At 35.7% G+C, this 20,011-nt stretch overlaps 1 protein-coding gene and 1 long non-coding RNA gene across 4 annotated transcripts in view; one reads left to right on the top strand and one right to left on the bottom strand.

The window, feature by feature from the left end:
- ARHGAP15 (Rho GTPase activating protein 15) overlaps positions 1–20,011 on the bottom strand; it is a 685,399-nt gene that overhangs the window by 195,973 nt on the left and 469,415 nt on the right. For both annotated transcript variants that reach the window (XM_043487890.1, XM_043487891.1), the window contains exon 11: positions 9,029–9,106. In XM_043487890.1, the coding sequence (XP_043343825.1) occupies positions 9,029–9,106 (78 nt within the window). The remainder of the gene's footprint in view (positions 1–9,028; positions 9,107–20,011) is intronic.
- LOC122453740 overlaps positions 1–20,011 on the top strand; it is an 85,743-nt gene that overhangs the window by 19,786 nt on the left and 45,946 nt on the right. The gene's annotated exons all lie outside the window — the stretch shown is intronic.

Raw genomic sequence — 20,011 nt, 5'->3', positions numbered from 1 at the left:
TGTTAAAAAGAAGAAAATGTCTCTCTCTTCCCTCCCCTACAGTAAATTGAATCCAGCAACCAGTGACATATTCTTTGGAGTAAGTTTAAAGTGGGTTCATTGTCTGGCTTTAAAACATATTACCCTTGTGGCCTTAGAAAGGTTACTTAATCTTTCTGAACCACAATTTTCATGTATGCATAATGTGGATAATAAAGTTTATCTACCTAGCAAAATGCTATATGGATTAGAGATACTTCTAACTTTGCATACCTGCCATGTAGTAGATTCTCAATTAAGCACTAGCTAGTGTTAGTATTATTCTGTTACATTTTTAAATATTATTTACCCTTTAGTTTTGTTAGCAAATCCTTAGGCACAACAATTTTCCTTTTCATTTATTCCAGAATCTACAATATTGGAAAAGGATTGGAGTTATGAAAAACGTCAGCAATTTTAATCATATGAATAATATACATGTTACATTCATGACATTAATTTCCTAGTTGCATTCTAGATCATGATTCAGACTTCATAAAAGTTAGTTAACATTATTATATCAATCAATAGTCAAAGAGAAAACCGTTTATCATTAGAAAATTGGTTAACAAAAAGGGTTCACAGTCTATTTCTTCTTTTCTTAAAAACACATCTCACATGTCTTATGGTTTGTAGCTCATGTTTTCTCTAAATAGCCAGAATAAAACTAGTTGGACATTGCACAGGGGCTCCCAAACCTGGCTATGCACTTGACTCGGCTGGAAAGTTTTTCTTTGAAAATGAATATTTAGAGCTCTAACCTCAGCCTTTTGCATCAGAGTTTTTATGACTGAACTTCAAAAATCAAATATGCAGGGCAGGAATAGAGATGCAGACATAGAAAATGGACTTGTGGACACAGCGGGGGAAGGAGAATGGGGGACAAATTTAGAGAGCAGCATTGAAATATATACATTACCATGTGTAAAGCAGACAGCTAGTGGGAAGTTGCTGTATAAGAGAGGGGGTTCAGCCTGGCGCTCTGTGATGACCTGGAGGAGTGGGATGGTGGGTGGGAGGGAGGGAGGCTCAAGGAGGGGAGATATATATATACACACATATAGCTGATTCACTGTTGCACAGCAGAAACACAACATTGTAAAGCAACTATACACTATTTTAAAAAATAAACAAACAGTGGCCATGATCTATAAGAAATAAATAAAATTAAAAAACATAAAAAGCCCCACTACTTGATTCTTGCGGTAGACAGACTTTACAATGATCCCTGGTTATCTCTTCCTCCTCGTCTTCATGCCTCCTGTAATCCCCTCCTCTAAGGTATGGATAGGAACCACAACTTGCTTCTAACCAACAGTATGCACCAACGGTGTTGAGTTATAACCTTTTTGATATCTTATAAAAGATTATAACTTTACGTCAGCCACTGGTCTTTCTCCCTAACTGCTCTGATGAAGAAAGCTGCCATATTGTGAGATGGAATATGGGGAGGTCCACAAGGCCTTTGACCAACAGCCAGTATTGTTGAGGCCTTAAGTTCAACAACCTATAAGGAACTAAATCCTGCCAAAACCACGGGAGCTTGGAAGCAGACCTGTCCCCACTTGAGCTTCCAGATTAGGGCCCATCCCTGGCGGACACCTTGATTGCGGTCTTATGCAGAATTCAGCTAATCTACCTCTGACTCACAAAAACTGGGAAATTATAAATATGTGTTGCTTAAGCAGCTAAGTTGCTGGTAACATTGTTACCCAGCAGTAGATAACCAACCCAATTTTGAAATATAGTCAGGGCTGGGAACCAATGCTTTAGACTTTGTTTAGAATAGAAGTAAGTTCAATGTGTTTTTTCTATTAATTTTTAATGACTATGCATTAATTCTAATAATAATGATAAATGATGATGATGGATTTTTATAAATATCCATAGAGGTTTCCTTGAAGATTGGTAGTTGCACATCTCTGACCAGTATTATTTCTGGACTCAATTTTTTGACCCAATGGAAAAAGCACAACTAAAGTAGGCTTGAAAATTTCAGTAGATTTTATTCTTCCCCTCCAATGAACATGAGGCTATTCTTTCGGAATCTGGAATTTCCCAAAAGCCTTTGGATAAGATAAAGATAAAATAAAGACTTCCTATGAATTTGGCTAGAAATGAGACGAATCATTGGATAGTCTCTAAAGAAAAATAATATTATTATCATCAGAGAAAACTCAATCATGTGGAAGCCAAAAGCCATATTTGATTATTAATATTTATTATCATGTTATTATTAAGACAATTAAGTAATATTGATTTGATTTCAAGTAAGCACTTGTCATCTTAATTGAATCTAATACTGATTATCATTGCTTGATTCAGAGTTTTTAAAGTCCTTACATTTTCATGATTATTCCCATTTTGGAAATGAAGAGTCTGTGATTCGAAGGGGTTAATGTAATTTCTATTAGACTAACAAATAGCTCAGAATGAAGATAAGGAGGCAGTTTCATCGATGCTGACCCAGTGCTCTTTCCTGACTAGATGGTCTGTGTCTTTGATTGTTTCACCACAGAGTTAAGTCAGTTCCTTATTGCTTGGTATACAATGAATTATAAAATATAGTTTATAATAAATGAATGGTGTCATTTGTTTTAAAATAAGTAGGTAGAATTTGTTTACTTTAAAGACTAAAAGTGTTTGAAAGTTGTAATTAGAATATTACATGAAACTAAAAACTATATAAATATATGTGCATGTGAAGATCTTATTGTTTCGACCTCTGTGTTTAGCGTTACTTACTAATAACAAATACATTTTCTTAAGCAGCTAGGAAGCAATATAAGCTTTGGCATCAATAGTCTTTGAGCCCTCTGACTCAATGTAGCTGAAAAATGAGGTCTGAGAAAGTTTCCAAAGCCCTGAATGATGTTAGAGTCTGGCCCTTTTATGATCAAGTGATCTTTTCAGCTTTAATGGGAAAAATAAATCATTGTTAAAAGATAATCTTGTCACATGGAAGCCAGAAAGGTGCAATATCAGTGATTCAACTTACCAAAAAACCGCCCTGTGGAATGGATAAAGCAAATAACACAGTTCGTTTGTTGTTGCTGTGCTTGGTGGTGAGAGGGGAGTAGGCTTAAGGAAATACCTCATTTTAAAAATAATAAGAGGGCAATATAAACTCTCTTAATAGAAAAATGAATGGACTTGATACAAGGGCTATTTTATGAGGACAGAACTAGAAGTTTGGAAATCCTTTTCCGGATCTTTTCCTGTTTCATCCAATCGCTTATTTCATGGTGAAACTGCCAATTGTTCACATTCTTTCTCACTTTCCTTTTCTCTTATTCAATTTTTGATGCTGCAAATAATATGAAAAGCACCAGGATAGCTACTAAAGTTAATGCTTTGCTTTCTTTTGCTTTGTGGTACAAATCTATATAAAAGTAGTTTAGATATAGCTGGCAACACAAAATTGTTCCTCTAATAGTTTATTTTCAATGGAGCTTATTCTTAGCATGATCAAAATAAGCAAGTTCATCTCTTTAAGCCAATATTTAATTTGGATTATTATGCCAGTAAGATATGGGTGAATAAAGATATGCAAAGTATAAGACTGTAAATTAATGGGAAAAAAATCCTCTTCCATTTAAAAATAACACACACACAATCGTATGAACACACACACGTACACACACCCACATACCCAATTAAGATTCTTGGCCATGGAGATTTATGGCATTTATATATTTTGTTCCTCTGGGTGTGAAAAAGTGAAGGAGGGTGTCCCTGAGAATGTTCCTTTAAATTATTTTTCTATATATGGAAAGCATGTCTAAAATTCTGGTAAAAAGTAACTTCCTCCAGTTCAGAGAAATGCTTAGAGGGAAGATTTGTTATTGTGTACCAAGTAACACCAGTTTGGAAAAGTCTCAGTCAGGTCTTCTCCCAGTGCCTCACAATCCTCTATTGTCTCACGGGCTCGGGAGGTTTTACAATTAATATTTTCCAAAAAGGATGCCAGGCTTCCTTGTCCTTTTTTTTCAAAGGGTGAGAGAGAGCATCTAAGTAATATAAAAGGGAGTCTGAACTCAATTTAGAGTTTGACCAATAAGCCCGATGGGCAGCTCAAACCAGAATTCTGGTGTCAAAGGAGGGGGAGTTCAGACTGGTCGGATCTCTAAGACCCACTTTCAGAAGTTCTCAAGACAGTGAGGCAGCATCCTCAGTGCTAAACTCTGTCCTTTGTAAAAGGACCCCCACACAAGTCGCATCACAGATCATTCCAAAGAATCAACGCAGTGTCACTGGCTGATGATAAGTTGACATCTAAGATCATAGACCAGTTTCTTTGGGGGATGCCCTCGTAGAATGGAGGAGAAGCATCAGCAAAATGTCACTGAAAGCTGTCACCAAATATAACAAACAGGGCAGGGCACGGCTCACTAACGCATCAACAGCCAGTGAATCTAGAGTCTTTCATGACTCTTTGTGAGGGTTGCAACAGAATATTGTGGTAGTTTCTTGTTCCAAACATAGATACATGAAGCTCTACTGAGAATGGTAGTGTCAGGCGTCAGACTTCTTCCTAACTGTAGCATTCGGCGTTTTCCCAGGAATTTCTCTTTCTTGAAAAGTTTCAGTCAAACTCCCACGACAATACTTGTCACTTACAAATACCAGAAAATAGAAAGCCACTAAGAAGTGGGTAAAACATGAAGAGACTGATCTTCACTTTTGTAAGGAGTTAATAAACAATCAACGAATGGGCAAAGTCAAACTCAGCAGTGGTTTTGGGCACTGGTTGAGACATAGAGATGTGGGATCTAGTCCGAGCCCTCTCACGCACTTGCTTTATGGCCTGAGGGCATTATTTAACATTTCTGGGTCTAAGCTTCCCACCTTTAAAATAGAAACAGTAATAACCCACATTCTATGGAATGGTAGGACTAAAATAAGTAAAACACTTGGTAGAGTGCCTGGTACATAATAAATTATGAAAATATGTTCGCTACTTTTATAATAATAATTGTTATTATCCTCATCATTACTAGTTACAATTAGGAAGTGCTTTTCAAAAGTGATCACTTTGAATTTAACTTGTATGCCATCTGATCTGGAAGTATAATAAGGGTATCCAATTCCTAGTGATTTAGTGAGTCAAACAGAAAACCAAAACAAATTGAATCATTCAACTGGTGTATTTAGAATTGCTGATGATTATAGCATTCAAGAAAGTTAGTGAAATACATAAATTGCAATTAAACTGTTCTTGAAAATCACCAAAATCAGTTTTCATTTGTCTAGTCTAATCGTGGGTAGGGCTTATTCATTTAAAAAATATACATTTAGAACCTTCTGAAAAGGAAACATCGTGGAATGTGAACATGGAGGAGATAAAAGGTGTTAATACAGAGAGGGTATGCCCAAAGCAGCTATGTTCTATCTTAGAATACAAAAAGGAATGCATTGCAATCACATATCCCGTTTTGCTTTTCAAGGAATTACCACTGGACTGCCACTCTATTGCCTTGCACATGCGTGCATACACACACACACATATTCACTCACATACATACACACACATAGAGGAAATCACAATGATGTACACATTCACTCTCTTTGTATCCAGCACTGATTATCTCCTATGTTAGCTCTGTTGTCAGCAACCAGCATGTAGAAGGGGAAGGTATGGTGTTAGAACAAATGTTACAGCTCCACTCCTGTAATTTCATTCACAAGATAATCTGATTAGTAAAATTTGAGGGAGACTGGCATATCTTTTATCATCTAATCCAAAAAAAAAAAAACCACAACACAGCTTGGACAAAATCACTAGTATCAAAGGTTCTAATACAGCATAATTTGTGCTGAGTGTATTGCATTCTGACAGTGCTATAAACCAGGGAGACAGTTTACTGACAATTCTGTGCTACCAGATACCAACTCAGGCCTCTGTCCAGCTTTACATTGTCAGCTCTCATGGAAACATGAGCAGTTACACAGTCCCAGAGGATGCTGAAGTTTTGCAAAAGATGAGATGGACAGATTTCATATTTTCATTGCAGATTTTTTTTTTTTTTTTTGCCTTTTCAAACTGCTGAGCATAATTTTTTTTTTTTAAAGGCAGGAAATGCAACTAGTGTTTGTTTCTAGCATGGCTTCTGTTTTGAGATTTCTTCTTTGTAGAAGAAATGTGTTGCCCAGCTGTCTAGAATCCCAATCAGGATATGGTTTCTGTATGAAATATATTACAAGAATGATTTTAGCTGGTTATAAACAGGAATGGTTATAAAAAGCTGGGGCTATTTTATCCAATTTTTATCCACGGAGGGGGTACTCTGGTTCAGCCCAATGGGACCAACATGAATACATAAGGTAATGTTCAGTTCTGTTTTCTGCCCATGAAGGACAGTAATTCTGAAAGACAAAGGTACATATTAGTGAGCAAACAGATTCTTAGTTACAGTGTAAGTGAAAGTCGCTCAGTCGTGTACAACTCTTTGCGACCCCATGGACTATACAGTACATGGAATTCTCCAGGCCGAAATACTGGGGTGGGTAGTCTTTCCCTTCTCCAGGTGATCTTCCCAACCCAGGGATAGAGCCCAGGCCTCCCACATTGCAGGCGGAATCTTTACCAGCCGACTCACAGGGGGAGTTACAGAGATGCTCAGAAATAAGCAGCACGTGACCACTGACCAAAAGCACTGTAGTTAACACTTAAAAGCATGGTTCAACCCAAGCTGAACTGCTGGAGAGGTTAATGCTTCTTAGTATTAATACTTCTCCTATTTGCAACACACACACACAGACAATATACAACAGATATTAAGAGCTCTCTGCATGGAGGCTCCAAGAGCTACTGGTGGTTAATGAGGGTAGATACAAAACTGATTTAAATTCTACCTTTTTAGGTGTATAGAGATTCAGGGAGGAGACAGATATTTCAACCAGTACGCTCTTTTTTCTTATTCCAAGACTTTCAAATTGTAATGCTTCTGAAATATAATCACTGAATACATTTGATAAAATTCTCTTTTAAAGAACGGCATTAAATATCTGGGTCTTATAATAGATGGAATTTTAGAAGTTAGATATGCTTGTACGAATGCAAATTTAACTACCCAGCATAATGGGCACCCAGAGAAGGAATCTGACTGAAGGAATGTTGCAAGCTCCCTGGAGAAAATGATTTATAATCTGAGCCTTGAAGAATAAGGATAAATCTAATGAGACAGGAAGTTTTTGTTTGTGGGATAGGAAGGAAAAGATAGGAGGATATTGAAAGTAGATGAAAGAGTGTATGCAAAAGCACTAAGAAATACAACAGCATGTAAATAAGGAAGTACAGTTATGAATGTATTGTGAAAGAAATTCTAAGGGCTTGCATCTGGCTAGACGTAGGTGGGGAGCCAGATTATGAAGACTGTGTAAATTCTCCTGAAGGCAATGAGACACTATTGACTTTTTAAGTGAAAGGGAAACTTAGATGTACTGAACAACTGCCATGAGTCTGTTATGTTTCTAAGGGAATACCACATCTTATCTCATTTCATTCTCACAAGTATTTCCGAGGCACCTCCTTCCTGTTTCTACTGATAAAAAACAGAGCATAGGAGAATTAAATAGTTGCCAAGGACACAAGGAGAGAGTGTCTTGTTTTTATCCCACATTGTATAATTCTAAACCTATGAGCTATCTGTAATAACATCTCAAGATGTTTCAATCTTTATTTTATTCAACATTTCCTAATTATTATTTTTTAAATTCCCATCTTTTTTAGAGAAAGTTTAGGTTTACAGGAAAGCTTAACAGAAAATATAGTTTTCAATGTACCCTCCTTATACTTGCCCACTCCCCCACCATTTCCCTTATTAGTCAGATCTTGCATTAATGTAGTACATTTGTTACAACTGATGAGCCAATATTTATAAGTTATTATTAACTAAAGTCCACAGTTTTCATTAAGGTTCACTCTTAGGGTTATATATTATTTAGATTTTGACAAACATATAATGACATGTATCCACCTATACAATATCAAACAGAGCAGTTTCATGGCCCTAAAAATCCCCCATGCTCACTCATTCTTCTCTCTCTCCCCTCAAATCCTTTACCATCACTGATCTTTTGCAATCTCCATAGTTTTGCCTTTTCCAAAATGCCATATAGCTGAGATGATATAGTATATAGCATTTTCAGACTGGCTTCCTTCACCTGGCAATATGCAGTTAAGTTTTCTCCAAGCTTTTTCATTACTTGATAGCTTGTTTCTTTTTATCAGTAAATAATATTCCATTGTAGGGATGCTTTATGGTTTGTTTATCTATTCACCTACTGAAGGACATCTTGGGTGCCTTAAAATTTTACCAATTATGAATAAAATTAATGAAAATATTTTGTGCAGTTTTTTTTTTGTGTGGGTGGACATAAGATTTGAACTCATTTGGGTAAATACCAAGGAGTACAACTTCTGGATAATAAGGTAAGGATAAGTTTATTTTCATAATAAACTGCTAAGATATTTTCTGAGTTAGTTGTACTATTTCTCATTTCTTCTAGTATGAATGAGAGTTCCTGTTGCTCCACATCCCTGTCAGCAACAGCAGTTGGTGCTGTCAGTGTTTTAAATTTTAGCTATTCTAATAAGCTTGTAGTAGTATTTCATTGTTGTTCTAGTTTATAATCTTTTGGTGATATGTGTATTTCATAATTTTTATTATTTTACTTACCTATTACATATTTTCTAACATCTGTGAGTTTGACTCTTACATTTTCCACTGTTCATTTATTTATTCAATTATCAACATATATTAAATGTGTATTACATGTCAGCAACATTTTTCAAAGCTAGTTTATTTTTTTACTCATTATTCTCTTCTTCATTTTTAGTTTGTCATATTTCACTTGTTATTTATTTCACACAATGTAATAGCTAGTCCCCTTTTTATTGTACTCATCTTTAAATAAACTATATTCATAATACACACAGCAGAGAGTGTGCAATATTGTTAGAGCTAAAACTACTTGAAAAAAGGTCTGAAGTAAAGAAATCACTTACCTTGGTTGACAATAAATCTTAACTTCTGTATTGTTGCCAGATTGCCACTAACTCGATATATTCCATCAACATCTAGACCTGAAAACAAAAGGGCATGTTTTATATTCACTCATTTAAGACTGAGATGATAAAAGAAAAATAATAATTATACTATCTCTTCCTCACAGAGAAAACAAATTTCTTTTTCCTAGAGCAACTAGTCTTCAATATTTTAATCCAAACAAACTAATCGTTAAGCTCAGTAACAGCTAACCACCGACAAACTTGATTGTAGTTGAAACATAAAAGAGCAGTAGGTAGCATGGAATTTCACAGTATAGTTATGATTCATTCCCAAAGACAGAAATCAACCTGAGGGTGCAGTAGGCAGAAGAACCTTCATGTATATGTGTATTATTGGCCCTCGTTGGAAAGATAAAGTACCCCAAGGTGTTTGTGAAGTTTCCCTTCCTTAAAAATTCTTCCTTCCTTCTTTCCCCTTTACTGCTTTCTCACTTCTCTTCTTATTCTCTCCTTTTCTTCCCTCTCTCCTATTCATATTCTATTCTGTTCTATTCTATTCTATTCCTAGGGATTCCAATTCATTTCCATTTGGTTTCATTTTCTTCTTCATGCAGTCCCTATGGCATAACATGTACTGGTCTGATTATTTGAAACTACAGAATGAAAATTCTACTCTCGATGTATAACTACTTTGATAGTCTCTAGTGTATTGTAGGTAATGGGATACTCCATTACAGAGGGGAAAAATAAAAAGAAATCCTTGACAAGATGGTGACATTAGTTTCAGATTATTTTAAAACTAGTCATCTATAATTCAAAATAACTTATCCTGGCAGTGGGTTTGGATAATCAACCGCTTGTTTTCCACATATTTATTTATATCTATATCATCTGGTTATTTCCATGACCCGGTTATGAAAAAGATGGAGAAACAGGAAAATGAAAAGAGAAACACTTATTCAGACACTCTTATTATCAATAAGAAATGTTGATAACATAATTTTATGTCAGGACTGCATATTCCTTGATATGTCCAGGCCCTCAAAGAGACTTAGTCAGATTACTTAGATTACTTAGTTACTTAGTTAGATTACCAGTTAACATAGAGGTCAGCACCTACCTCAGCAGTTTTTGTAAGGAGGTGACATAGCACCACTGTTAAACTTTGTGATTCACGATAGTTAGTATTACATAAACTGATAAATATTACTGTCATGGTATAACAGAAAAAAGTCTATTTAAAGTCTTTACTGACATGAAATGAATTCTTTCATTGTTTTACAATCTTTATTTTTATGTACTTTATAGTAAGAACATTTCTGCTGTGCAAAATACATCATCAGTAACTTAGGACAGGCTGACATAATGTGTAATACTAGTACTAACGGCATAAGTCAGAGCCATTATTCACTCAGTTTTAAGACATTATTTTAAGAGCAACTTTCATTTTACATCAAAATTGAAGGAAAGGTACAGCGATTTCCTATGTAACCCTGGCCCCTACACATGTATAGCCTCTCCTGTTGTCAACATCTCCTACCGGAGTGATACATTTGTTAAAACTGAGGAAACACCACCAATACACCTAAAGTCCATAGTTTACATTATGGTTCGGCCATGGTGTTGTACAGTCTATTGGTTTGGACAAGTGTCTAATGACATGTGCATGCATGCCAAGTCACTTTAGTTGTTTCTGACTATGTGCAACCCTTTGGACTGTAACTGCCAGGCTCCTCTGTTCATGGGATTCTCCAGAGAGCAATACTGGAGTGAGTTGCCATGTCCTTCTCCAGGGGATCTTTGAACCCAGGGATCGAGCCCGAGTCTTTTATGTCTTCTGCATTGGCAAGTGGGTTCTTTACCATTAGCGCCACCTAGGAAGCCCCCATGATGACAATGGATAATGACATGTATCCATCATTAAAGCATCATACAGAGTATTTTCACTGCCTGAAAAATCCTCTGTGCCCCACCTACTAGTCCACACTACGGTTTTATTCTTCCATGTAATAACTTGTATACAATTTCAATAAAACTGAATGGCTATTAACAAATGTATTAATTGGTGTGAGTTTTGTGGTTATAGAATAGTTTAACAATAAATCAGCAAGCCTCTGTCCCTTCTTGAGAACTACGAATTTAGGAGGAATTTAGATTAGGTGGAACACCTATTAGTATGTGGTAAAAATGTCTAAGATACATACATTTATAAAAATCAAATGTGTTCGAATAGCTCCATTAATCAAAGTGCACTCCAGTTTGTTTTCAAGCACAATGCGCACTTAACAACTTAAATGTGATAGTCAGTTAAAACTTTTCCAACATCTGATTTTCAGTTTTTGCACTCGACTATGTTGGTCTTTAGTTTATGTACGTGTGCTAGGAACTTTGTAATTTTATTTTTTTCTTTATTTTGTCTTATATTTTCTTCTTTGCTTTGTCATGTAGACAATCTTTCTGACTTAACTTTAACTTCTGTGTTTTTAAAAAATGATATAGGTTTTTAAAATATTAAAACTTATGCATTCAAGTAAGTGTCTCCCTTTCAAAATTTTCCCTACTGGGGATATCTGTAATATTTCTGAACAAGTAGCCATTACAAAAACTATTTTGAAGCTATTCTCCAAAATGACCTTCAGTGGCTCCATATTGTTTACAGAGAAATGTTTATTAATGGCAACTTTGGGGCCTTTGGTGATAGTTTTTTGGTCTGGAAATAGTCAAAGGCCATTCAGAACCATGAACGGTGAATGAGGTCATCTGTTTGTCATCACAAGATTTCCCTAAATGAAAATTATCTTGATTTTTTCCCATGAGTTATCAGTTGCTCTGAAGGAAGTTGAGAAAAAAATTAGTTTGAAAAATAGAAATATGCAGATCTACATTTCCCAAATGAGAAATCTTAATATACATTTTTTAAAGAAATCAAATTAGCCCTATTTAAAATAATGGTTAAAAATGAAATGTCAATTAACAACAATTACAATAAAGTGAAAAAAGTTTTAATTAGTTGGACCTTTATCCAGGGTCAATAGTGAATACAATTATTTGAATTCCAACAATTTTTTTTTTGCAAATAAAGACTTTAACTAAGCCTCATTTTAATAAATATATCTCTATAGGTATAAAATCAAGTACACTTTCTAAAGCTAGAAATTTTTCTTTTCTAATATTATTTTAAATGTTATTGAAATGCATCTGCTGTCTAGAGTTTTAAACTGAATTTCAATTAATGAAATTCCCTACTACCTAAAAACTTTTTCTCTTATAGAAATTTGATGTTACTACATAGGAAGTATCCCTTTGATCTTTCATAAATTTCAGTAGAAGTTTTTTTTTTTTAACTTCAGTAATCAAAAACATTTGAAAGAGCAGTATGGGTTGAATATATTACATATGAGCAATTGGAAGGCACTATACTGTTCAAACAAAGCAGCCTCATCCTAAATTAATAAGCCAATTTTCTTCTGGAATAAAGGAAGGGGGTGCTGGGAATGGAGACAGGGAGGCTAATTCAGACTAGTGCGACCACTGTGGTTGCAGACCTAAGTCACAGCAGAGAAACCGCTCTGCGGCTCACGATAGAAACCAGAAAGTATAAAGGAGTAAAGCAAAACACATTAGATGCCATTTGAATCTAACTTGACAGAACTTCCAAGCCCTTTAGATTCAGATATATCAACACCATATATCTTATGAAGGATAACAATCTCTGACATTTGTGGCTCCTGCTTTGAATGGCTCATGCTCCGAATGGCTCATGCTCCCCTGCTATCATACTTTTTAAATTACATAAATAGAGTGAAAATGACAAAGCAGATATTAAAAAGGAGGGTATTACATTTTGCAACATAATCTGGAACACATCAGTGAGTTTTAGCAGTTATAAATTACATAGGTACAGTCTTGTAATTGATTAGCTCTTCCTTGAACGGCTCATGGAATGGCAAACCCTAAGTCCTGTGAATTGAACCCAAATTACAAAGTTTCATGTGCCATCCTCTTTTTGCTCCAAGAACTTTGAAAGTCATGCCAAACCAAACCAATGTAAATTGGTGGATTTGGACATCCTTTTCATGACCACATTATCCTTGCTGGATTGGAAGCTACTTATTTTGGAAATATAATTAGACCTCTTATGATTTTTAAATGAGCAATATCTTCAAGGTACACATGTTGTGCCTTGGTGAAGTTTGGAGAAAAATTACTTTACGAGGTACTTCTTTCAAGAAAATACCCTGACTGAAAATGCTGACAGGAATTTTGCCCGTTATGCTAAAAATACTTTGGGAACACAATGAAACTAAAACATTGTATGCTTATTTTTATCAGACCAGCATTAATGTAATGTTGATGAAAAATTCTCTTAAAAAATCCACATTCACTGAAATGTCTTTTATTTGTTCCTCATCAGCTGACACTCTCAAGTTTCAAAATAGTGTTTACTGTTGACAGAAATCACTGGGTATTGCTCAGGGGACTTTCAGAAGTCCTCCCCCTCCTACACCTTTTTTTTTTTTTTGAAGAAGCTTAGACTAGGATAGACACACAATTAGGAGTTATTAGACCAAATGGTGGTCTAAACCCAGTGGAAAGAATGCAGCTGTCATGAGTAATTCCCACCATAAATCTTAGACACTTTCCAAAAGGAAATCTAAGAGACCAACACTGTTTCCAGAGTTGACTGACTTATCTGCCAAAATATGGGTAGTTTTTAACAATGCAGATGAGCTTGTTAAAAATAGCTGCAAACTGTGGATTAGGTAGCATTCTTGGTAGCTCAAACGATGGACAAGCCACAAAGATGTAGAGTTTGAGCCTGGTTGAGAGAGGTAGGTTCAAAAAGCCTGTTTGTTTTTCTGGAATAAAAGAAAATGCATCTGAACCTCTGAAGTCTGAAATATGGGCTGGGAATTCTGCACAGTCTCTCTCCTGAGATTTATGGCACTTCCTAATTCCTAGGAGGCCAGAGCTACCGCAAAAAGAGTCATTCTCGCAATACTTTGGTCTTCTGGCTTCTCCCGCTGGAGAGAACGACTGCGCAGAGGAACACCCAGACCGCCCCCAAAGAGTGCTGCCCATTTCTGTTTCTGTTCTAAAGGTCCTGCTTGGTTTCAGAGATGTATATGAGGAGAGGTTTTGTACCATTTTGAAAGGCACATATTTCCTCCTCTAAATTGAAGTGTTTCCAACTTTATATTGCTAACTGATCTGATCACACACTTTAAATTCAGTGACTGAGAGTACAGGATATAATTGGAAACTCTTTCTAAATTTAATTTCTACTCTGTCTCAATGGCTTGTATTTAGCCTGTATCTTTTGCTGGCTTTATTTATTACTAGTTTATTGTGAGATACACATCCTTCAACAATGACTACCTTAAAAATAGTTGACGCAATTCTGATTGTCAAACAAGAATGATTTTATCTTATATGAAAAACTTTGACTTTATAATAACAATTTTAATTTTTTTTTACTATAGAGGCAAAATACTTCCTTGGTAAAAATGAAAATTAACCCACACAAGATTAATACAATGAAACCTAAGTAAATACCTCATCCTGCTGTCCAAAGACAGTCCTGTTAACAGTTCTGTTTTGGTTCTTTTGTTGTTACTCATTTTATGTTAATGCATCACATTTCTGTTTATTAATTTATTAACTTTGAATGGTATTTATTCACTCCTTATAGAAAAGATAAAGAATCTATAGTTTCTACCACTTATCTATGTACCTCCTCTTTGTTATTATTAATTACATTTGTCTATTTCTATATCTTAATATACCAAATTAGCTCTGTGTATAAGAAAATAAGGAACTTACTGCATTTTACTTTTCCTTACCCTTCTCTTCTCTCTCATAACTTCCAACTTTATGTTCTTTGTTATTATTGCTTATTCTCTTGAGGTTTACAACATTTTGTTTTATTCTCTATAAATATTTTGTGGCTTATCTATGGGTTAATATTAGTCACTATTTATAAAATAGTGACTGTGATTGGGTCCCACATTAACTTTTTTTTCAAAAAGGAGATCTCATCAAAGGAGATCTCATGTGTTTTCTTCCATTGTAGGCCTCTTTATTTCTTCAATTAAGCACTGTCCAATAGAACTTTTTATGATTATGGAAATATTCTATATATTAACTATCTAAACCATCAGTCACTGGCCACATAAGGCTGTCTGCTGAACACTTGAAATGTGGTTAATGCAACTAAATAATTGAATTTCTATTTATCTTATTTTAAATAACTCAACCACATGTGGTCTATGACTACCATATTGGATGGTGCAGTTCTATGTCAGAGTCAACTATTACTCTTCTCTTGTAGTCTACTATTATTTCTTCTTGGATTTCTTTTTTAAGACTTATGAATTTTTTTTTTTGCAGACGTGTGTGGTTGGTAAATTTTCTTATTTCTTCCATCTCAGTGACTGTTTTTGATAAAAATAATGTCATACTGTATAGCACAGGTAATTATATTCAGTATATGGTGACAAATAATAATGGAAAAATATGAAAAAGGATATGTATATATTCATTATATATGCATGTACATATATAGAAATGTACGTGTGCATGCATACTAAGTCGCTCAGTTGTGTCTGACTCTTTGCGACCCTATGGACTATAGTCCACCAGGCTCCTCTGTCCAACAGATTTTCCAGGCAAGAATACTGGAGTGGGTTGCCCTGTCCTCCTCCGTGGGATCTTTCTGACCCGGGAATTGAACCCACATCTCTGTGTCTCCTGCATTAGCATGTAGATTCTTTACCACTAGTGTCACAAGGTTCTTGACCAGTAATGCCACTGAGTCACTTTGCTATAGAGAAGAAAGTAACACAACATTACAAATCAACTATTTTTTAAAAAGACTGTTTGCTTCAAATTTAATTGTTAATTTAAGTATTTATTTGAGTTTTATAATTTTTAAATTTTTCTAACTTTGAAAAGCAATGTTCCATATCTTCTAGCATCTCTGCTGTTATGTTTGATATCAAGTCGATTCTTGATGCTTTGCAGGTAAACTTCTTTCACCTTCAGGGTTTTAAAAAAGATTTTCTCTTTAACTTGTAGAAGTAAAATTTCACTCAGATGTGTCTACATCTGAGACCTTCAATCAGAAAACATTTTCTTATATTATTTGCATTATATATCCTCCCTCCTACTCTTTCTTTTCACTCCATCTAGAACTTCTTTAAGATGGATGTTCAAATATCAGAATACTCCTCTGACAAAAGAGCAAATTAACTAGAATAAGTGACGGTTATGGGTACTTCTGTATTTGTACACTATTATTATTATTATTATGTCCCGCAACAGGCTCCGATCTTAAATTGTCAGGCTGAGTGAGGAAGAACCAGTGGTGAGTAGATAGTAGACTGGGCTTCCCTGGTAGCTCAGCTGGTAAAGAATCTGCCTACAATGCAGGAGACCCCAGTTCTATCCCTAGGTTGGGAAGATTCCCTGGAGATGGAATAGACTATCCATTCCAGTATTCTTGGGCTTCCCTGGTGGCTGAGATGGTAAAGAATCTGCCTGCAATGTTGGAGACCTGGGTTTGATCCCTGGATTGTGAAGATCCCCTGGAGGAGGGCATCTCCGGTATTCTTACCTGGAGAATCCCCATGGACACAGGAGTATGGCGGGCTATAGTCCACAGGGTCGCACAGAGTCAGGCATGACTGAGTGACTAAGCATAGCACAGCACAGATGGCAGGCTAGAGGTCTTCAGCTACCAAGTAAGGAGGACTTTCATGGGGATATGGAGCACTTGTACTATTTTGCTTCTGAGCAAAGTTCTCTGATTCTGTGTCTGCTGTAGAAGACCTAAGACACTTCATTTTCCATTGCCTTCCTTCTCAGATGCCAGCATCCTCTCATTTGTCCTTGTAGAACCTATCTCAGTTGAGCCTGTTCTCTTCCTTGGTGCAAGGCAAATGGAGAGGGACTCAGTTTTTGACATGTTGGATCCAATATTTTGTGCATTACTTTACTTACTGCCGTCTTGCCAGTTGTTGCTCTTTTTTTTTTTTTTTCTGTCAACTCTAAGGTTGGATATTTTTTAGGACATCCCTGGCAGGAACTGTACCTAATAATGGTGTCTGGGAATGATGCTTCTTTTGTTTTAATATGTTCACTTGTTCGATCCCATCTGCTTTCTGTCTTCCTGGAATTTTTATTTCTTGGTTGCTGATGGCACTTTTTCTCTTTTTAGCACCACTTTTTTTTTTTTTTCCTTTTCCAACATGTATTTTCTCTTATTTCACTGGGATGATCTTTGAGGAAGGTGAATTCAGACATGATTTCTTGGTCTGGAAATCTGAGTGGGGGCCCTAGTTATTTTTCATAGAGAGATTTTTTAATGCCGAAAACAAAAGTTTCACTAGATTGCAAAGATACCGCCATATAACAATTTTCTTTCAATAATAATCTAAATGACAGATGTGTGAAAAATTAAGAATATTTAAAACACTTATTATGTGTCTCTAAATCTAATGCTGGCAGAATATGTTAATACAGGGTCCAGGATCAGATTACCCCTCTTTTTCTCACTCCTGTATTTTTCTTTGTCATCAGAAGTTTCTACTATCATTTATGGTCTTCACAATGTTCCTTTTATTACTGAGATTGCTTTATTTGGTGTATTTTTCTCTTTCATTTGCTTCATGAGTCCTTTTTTTTTTTTTTTTGCTTTGTAAATAACCATTTTTTAAGATTCCACATTAAAACTCAATATTCAGAAAACTAAGATCATGGCATCTGGTTCCATCACTTCATGGCAAATAGATGGGGAAACAATGGAAACAGTGTCACACTTTATTTTTTGGGGCTCCAAAATCACTGCAGATGATGACTGCAGCCATGAAATTAAAAGATGTTTGCTCCTTGGAAGAAAAGGTATGACCAACCTAGACAGCATACTAAAAAGCAGAGACATTACTTTGCCAACAAAGGTCCATCTAGTCAAAGCTATGGTTTTTCTAGTAGTCATGTATGGATGTGAGAGTTGGACTATAAAGAAAGCTGAGTGCTGAAGAATTGATCCTTTTGAACTTTGGTGTTGGAGAAGACTCTTGAGAGTCCCTTGGACTGCAAGGAGATCCAACCAGTCCAGCCTAAAGGAAATTAGTCCTGAATGTTCACTGGAAGGATTGATGCTGAAGCTGAAACTCCAATACTTTGGCTACCTGAAGTGAAGAACTGTCTCATTTGAAAAGACCCTGATGCTGGGAAAGATTGAAGGTGGGAGGACAAGGGGATGACAGGATGAGATGGTTGGATGGAATCACCGACTCAATGGACATGAGTTTGAATAAACTCTGGGAGTTGGTGATGGACAGGGAGACCTGGCATGCTGCAGTCCATGGGGTCACAAATAGTCAGACTAGACTGAGTGACTGAACTGAACAGAACTGAAGATTCCACATATAAGTTATATTATATGATATTTGTCTTTCTCTGTCTGACTTACTTCATTCAGTATGACACTCTCTAGGTCCATTCATGTTGCCACAAATGACATTATTTCATTCTTTTTTATGGTTGAACCCTTTTTCCTTTAAACTTTTATCTTATTTTGATTTTTTCCTACCTTCCTTGTATCTCTGTAATAAATTCTTTTTTCATAAAGACAATTGTTGTAATAAATTTTTGTTTTCCTTCTTAATATCACAACAAAATACTTATTATCAATTTCCCTTTATGTTTTTGTTTGTTTGATTTTGGTAGCAGTCCATTTTAGGTTACTTAATTATGACTGAAATAAGTTTTTCATCTACCAGATATTTTATGGATTCATATGGAAAAGAAGAATTTTGTCTTCCTAAGATATGAAAGAGACAGTATTTGTTGATAAATTAAAAAACATGTTAGACTGAAGAGAGGTCACCAAGAGAAGGGTGTTTTTTCCCCTTGAGAAGACTGTTTAGATACTGTGATGATAAGAAATAAAACATTATTTTATATTGTTTTTGCAGCCTATGTTGTTATTGTTGTTTAGTCTCTAAGTCATGTCTGACTCTTTTGCGACGCCATAGGCTGTAGCCTGCCAGTCTCCTCTGTCCATGGAATTTCCCAGGCAAGAATACTGGAGTGGGTTGCCATTTCCTTCTCTAGGAGATCTTTCTCTACCAGGGATCGAACTTGTATCTCCTTAATTGCCAACCTGGTTCTTAACCAGCAAAAAATTTTTTTTCTATCAATCATTTACCTATCATTTTTCTATCAATCATCTATCTATCTATATTTTTTATCATGTCATATTTGCTATTCTGTGCAATCCTAATGTCTTAGGTAGCCTGAGAGCCTGGGAAGATGAACTTAAAATTGGAAAAGGATAAAATATCCCAAGTATTAAGGGTGTTACGGATCACATTTCTTACTCATTCCGTATTGTATCACTAATGCCTTGAAAAGATCTGCAGTGTTAATACTTAGGGATTGTGTATGGAAGGAAGAGCTAGCTGTCCTACTTATTATTAAGTATTCTTGAACAGAGTTACATTGCTGAAAAAAATTGGGAAAACCATTTATTTCCCTTATAGTCAATTCTTTTAAGGTTGGATACTGAATACTTCAACACGTAGAGAAGAATCACACTGAATTCTTTAAGTGAAGTTGCTCAGTCGTGTCTGACTGTTTGTGACCCCATGGACTGTAGCCTACCAGACTCCTCCATCCATGGATAAATGTTATCAGAAACACAGAAACATCCACATCATCGTGCACTGTCATTCCTCACTACTGGAATTTCTCCCTTGTATTTATACTTCTTGCCATAGTATTTCACTAATTGTCTCATAATTGCAAATGCACATGTATGGGCTTCACAGTTGGCAGTAGTGGTACAGAATCTCCCTGCCAAAGCAGGAGATGAAAGAGATGGGTTCAATCACTGGGTCAGGAAGATCCCCTGGAGTAGGAAATGACAACCCACTTCAGTATCCTTGCCTGGAAAACTCATTGGACAAAGGAGCC

The sequence above is a fragment of the Cervus canadensis genome, chromosome 15, assembly GCF_019320065.1.
Source record: "Cervus canadensis isolate Bull #8, Minnesota chromosome 15, ASM1932006v1, whole genome shotgun sequence".
NCBI classification, from domain to species: Eukaryota; Metazoa; Chordata; class Mammalia; order Artiodactyla; family Cervidae; genus Cervus; species Cervus canadensis.
The sequence above is the reverse complement of the archived record's forward strand: the minus strand, read 5'-3'. Positions and strand labels throughout refer to the sequence as shown.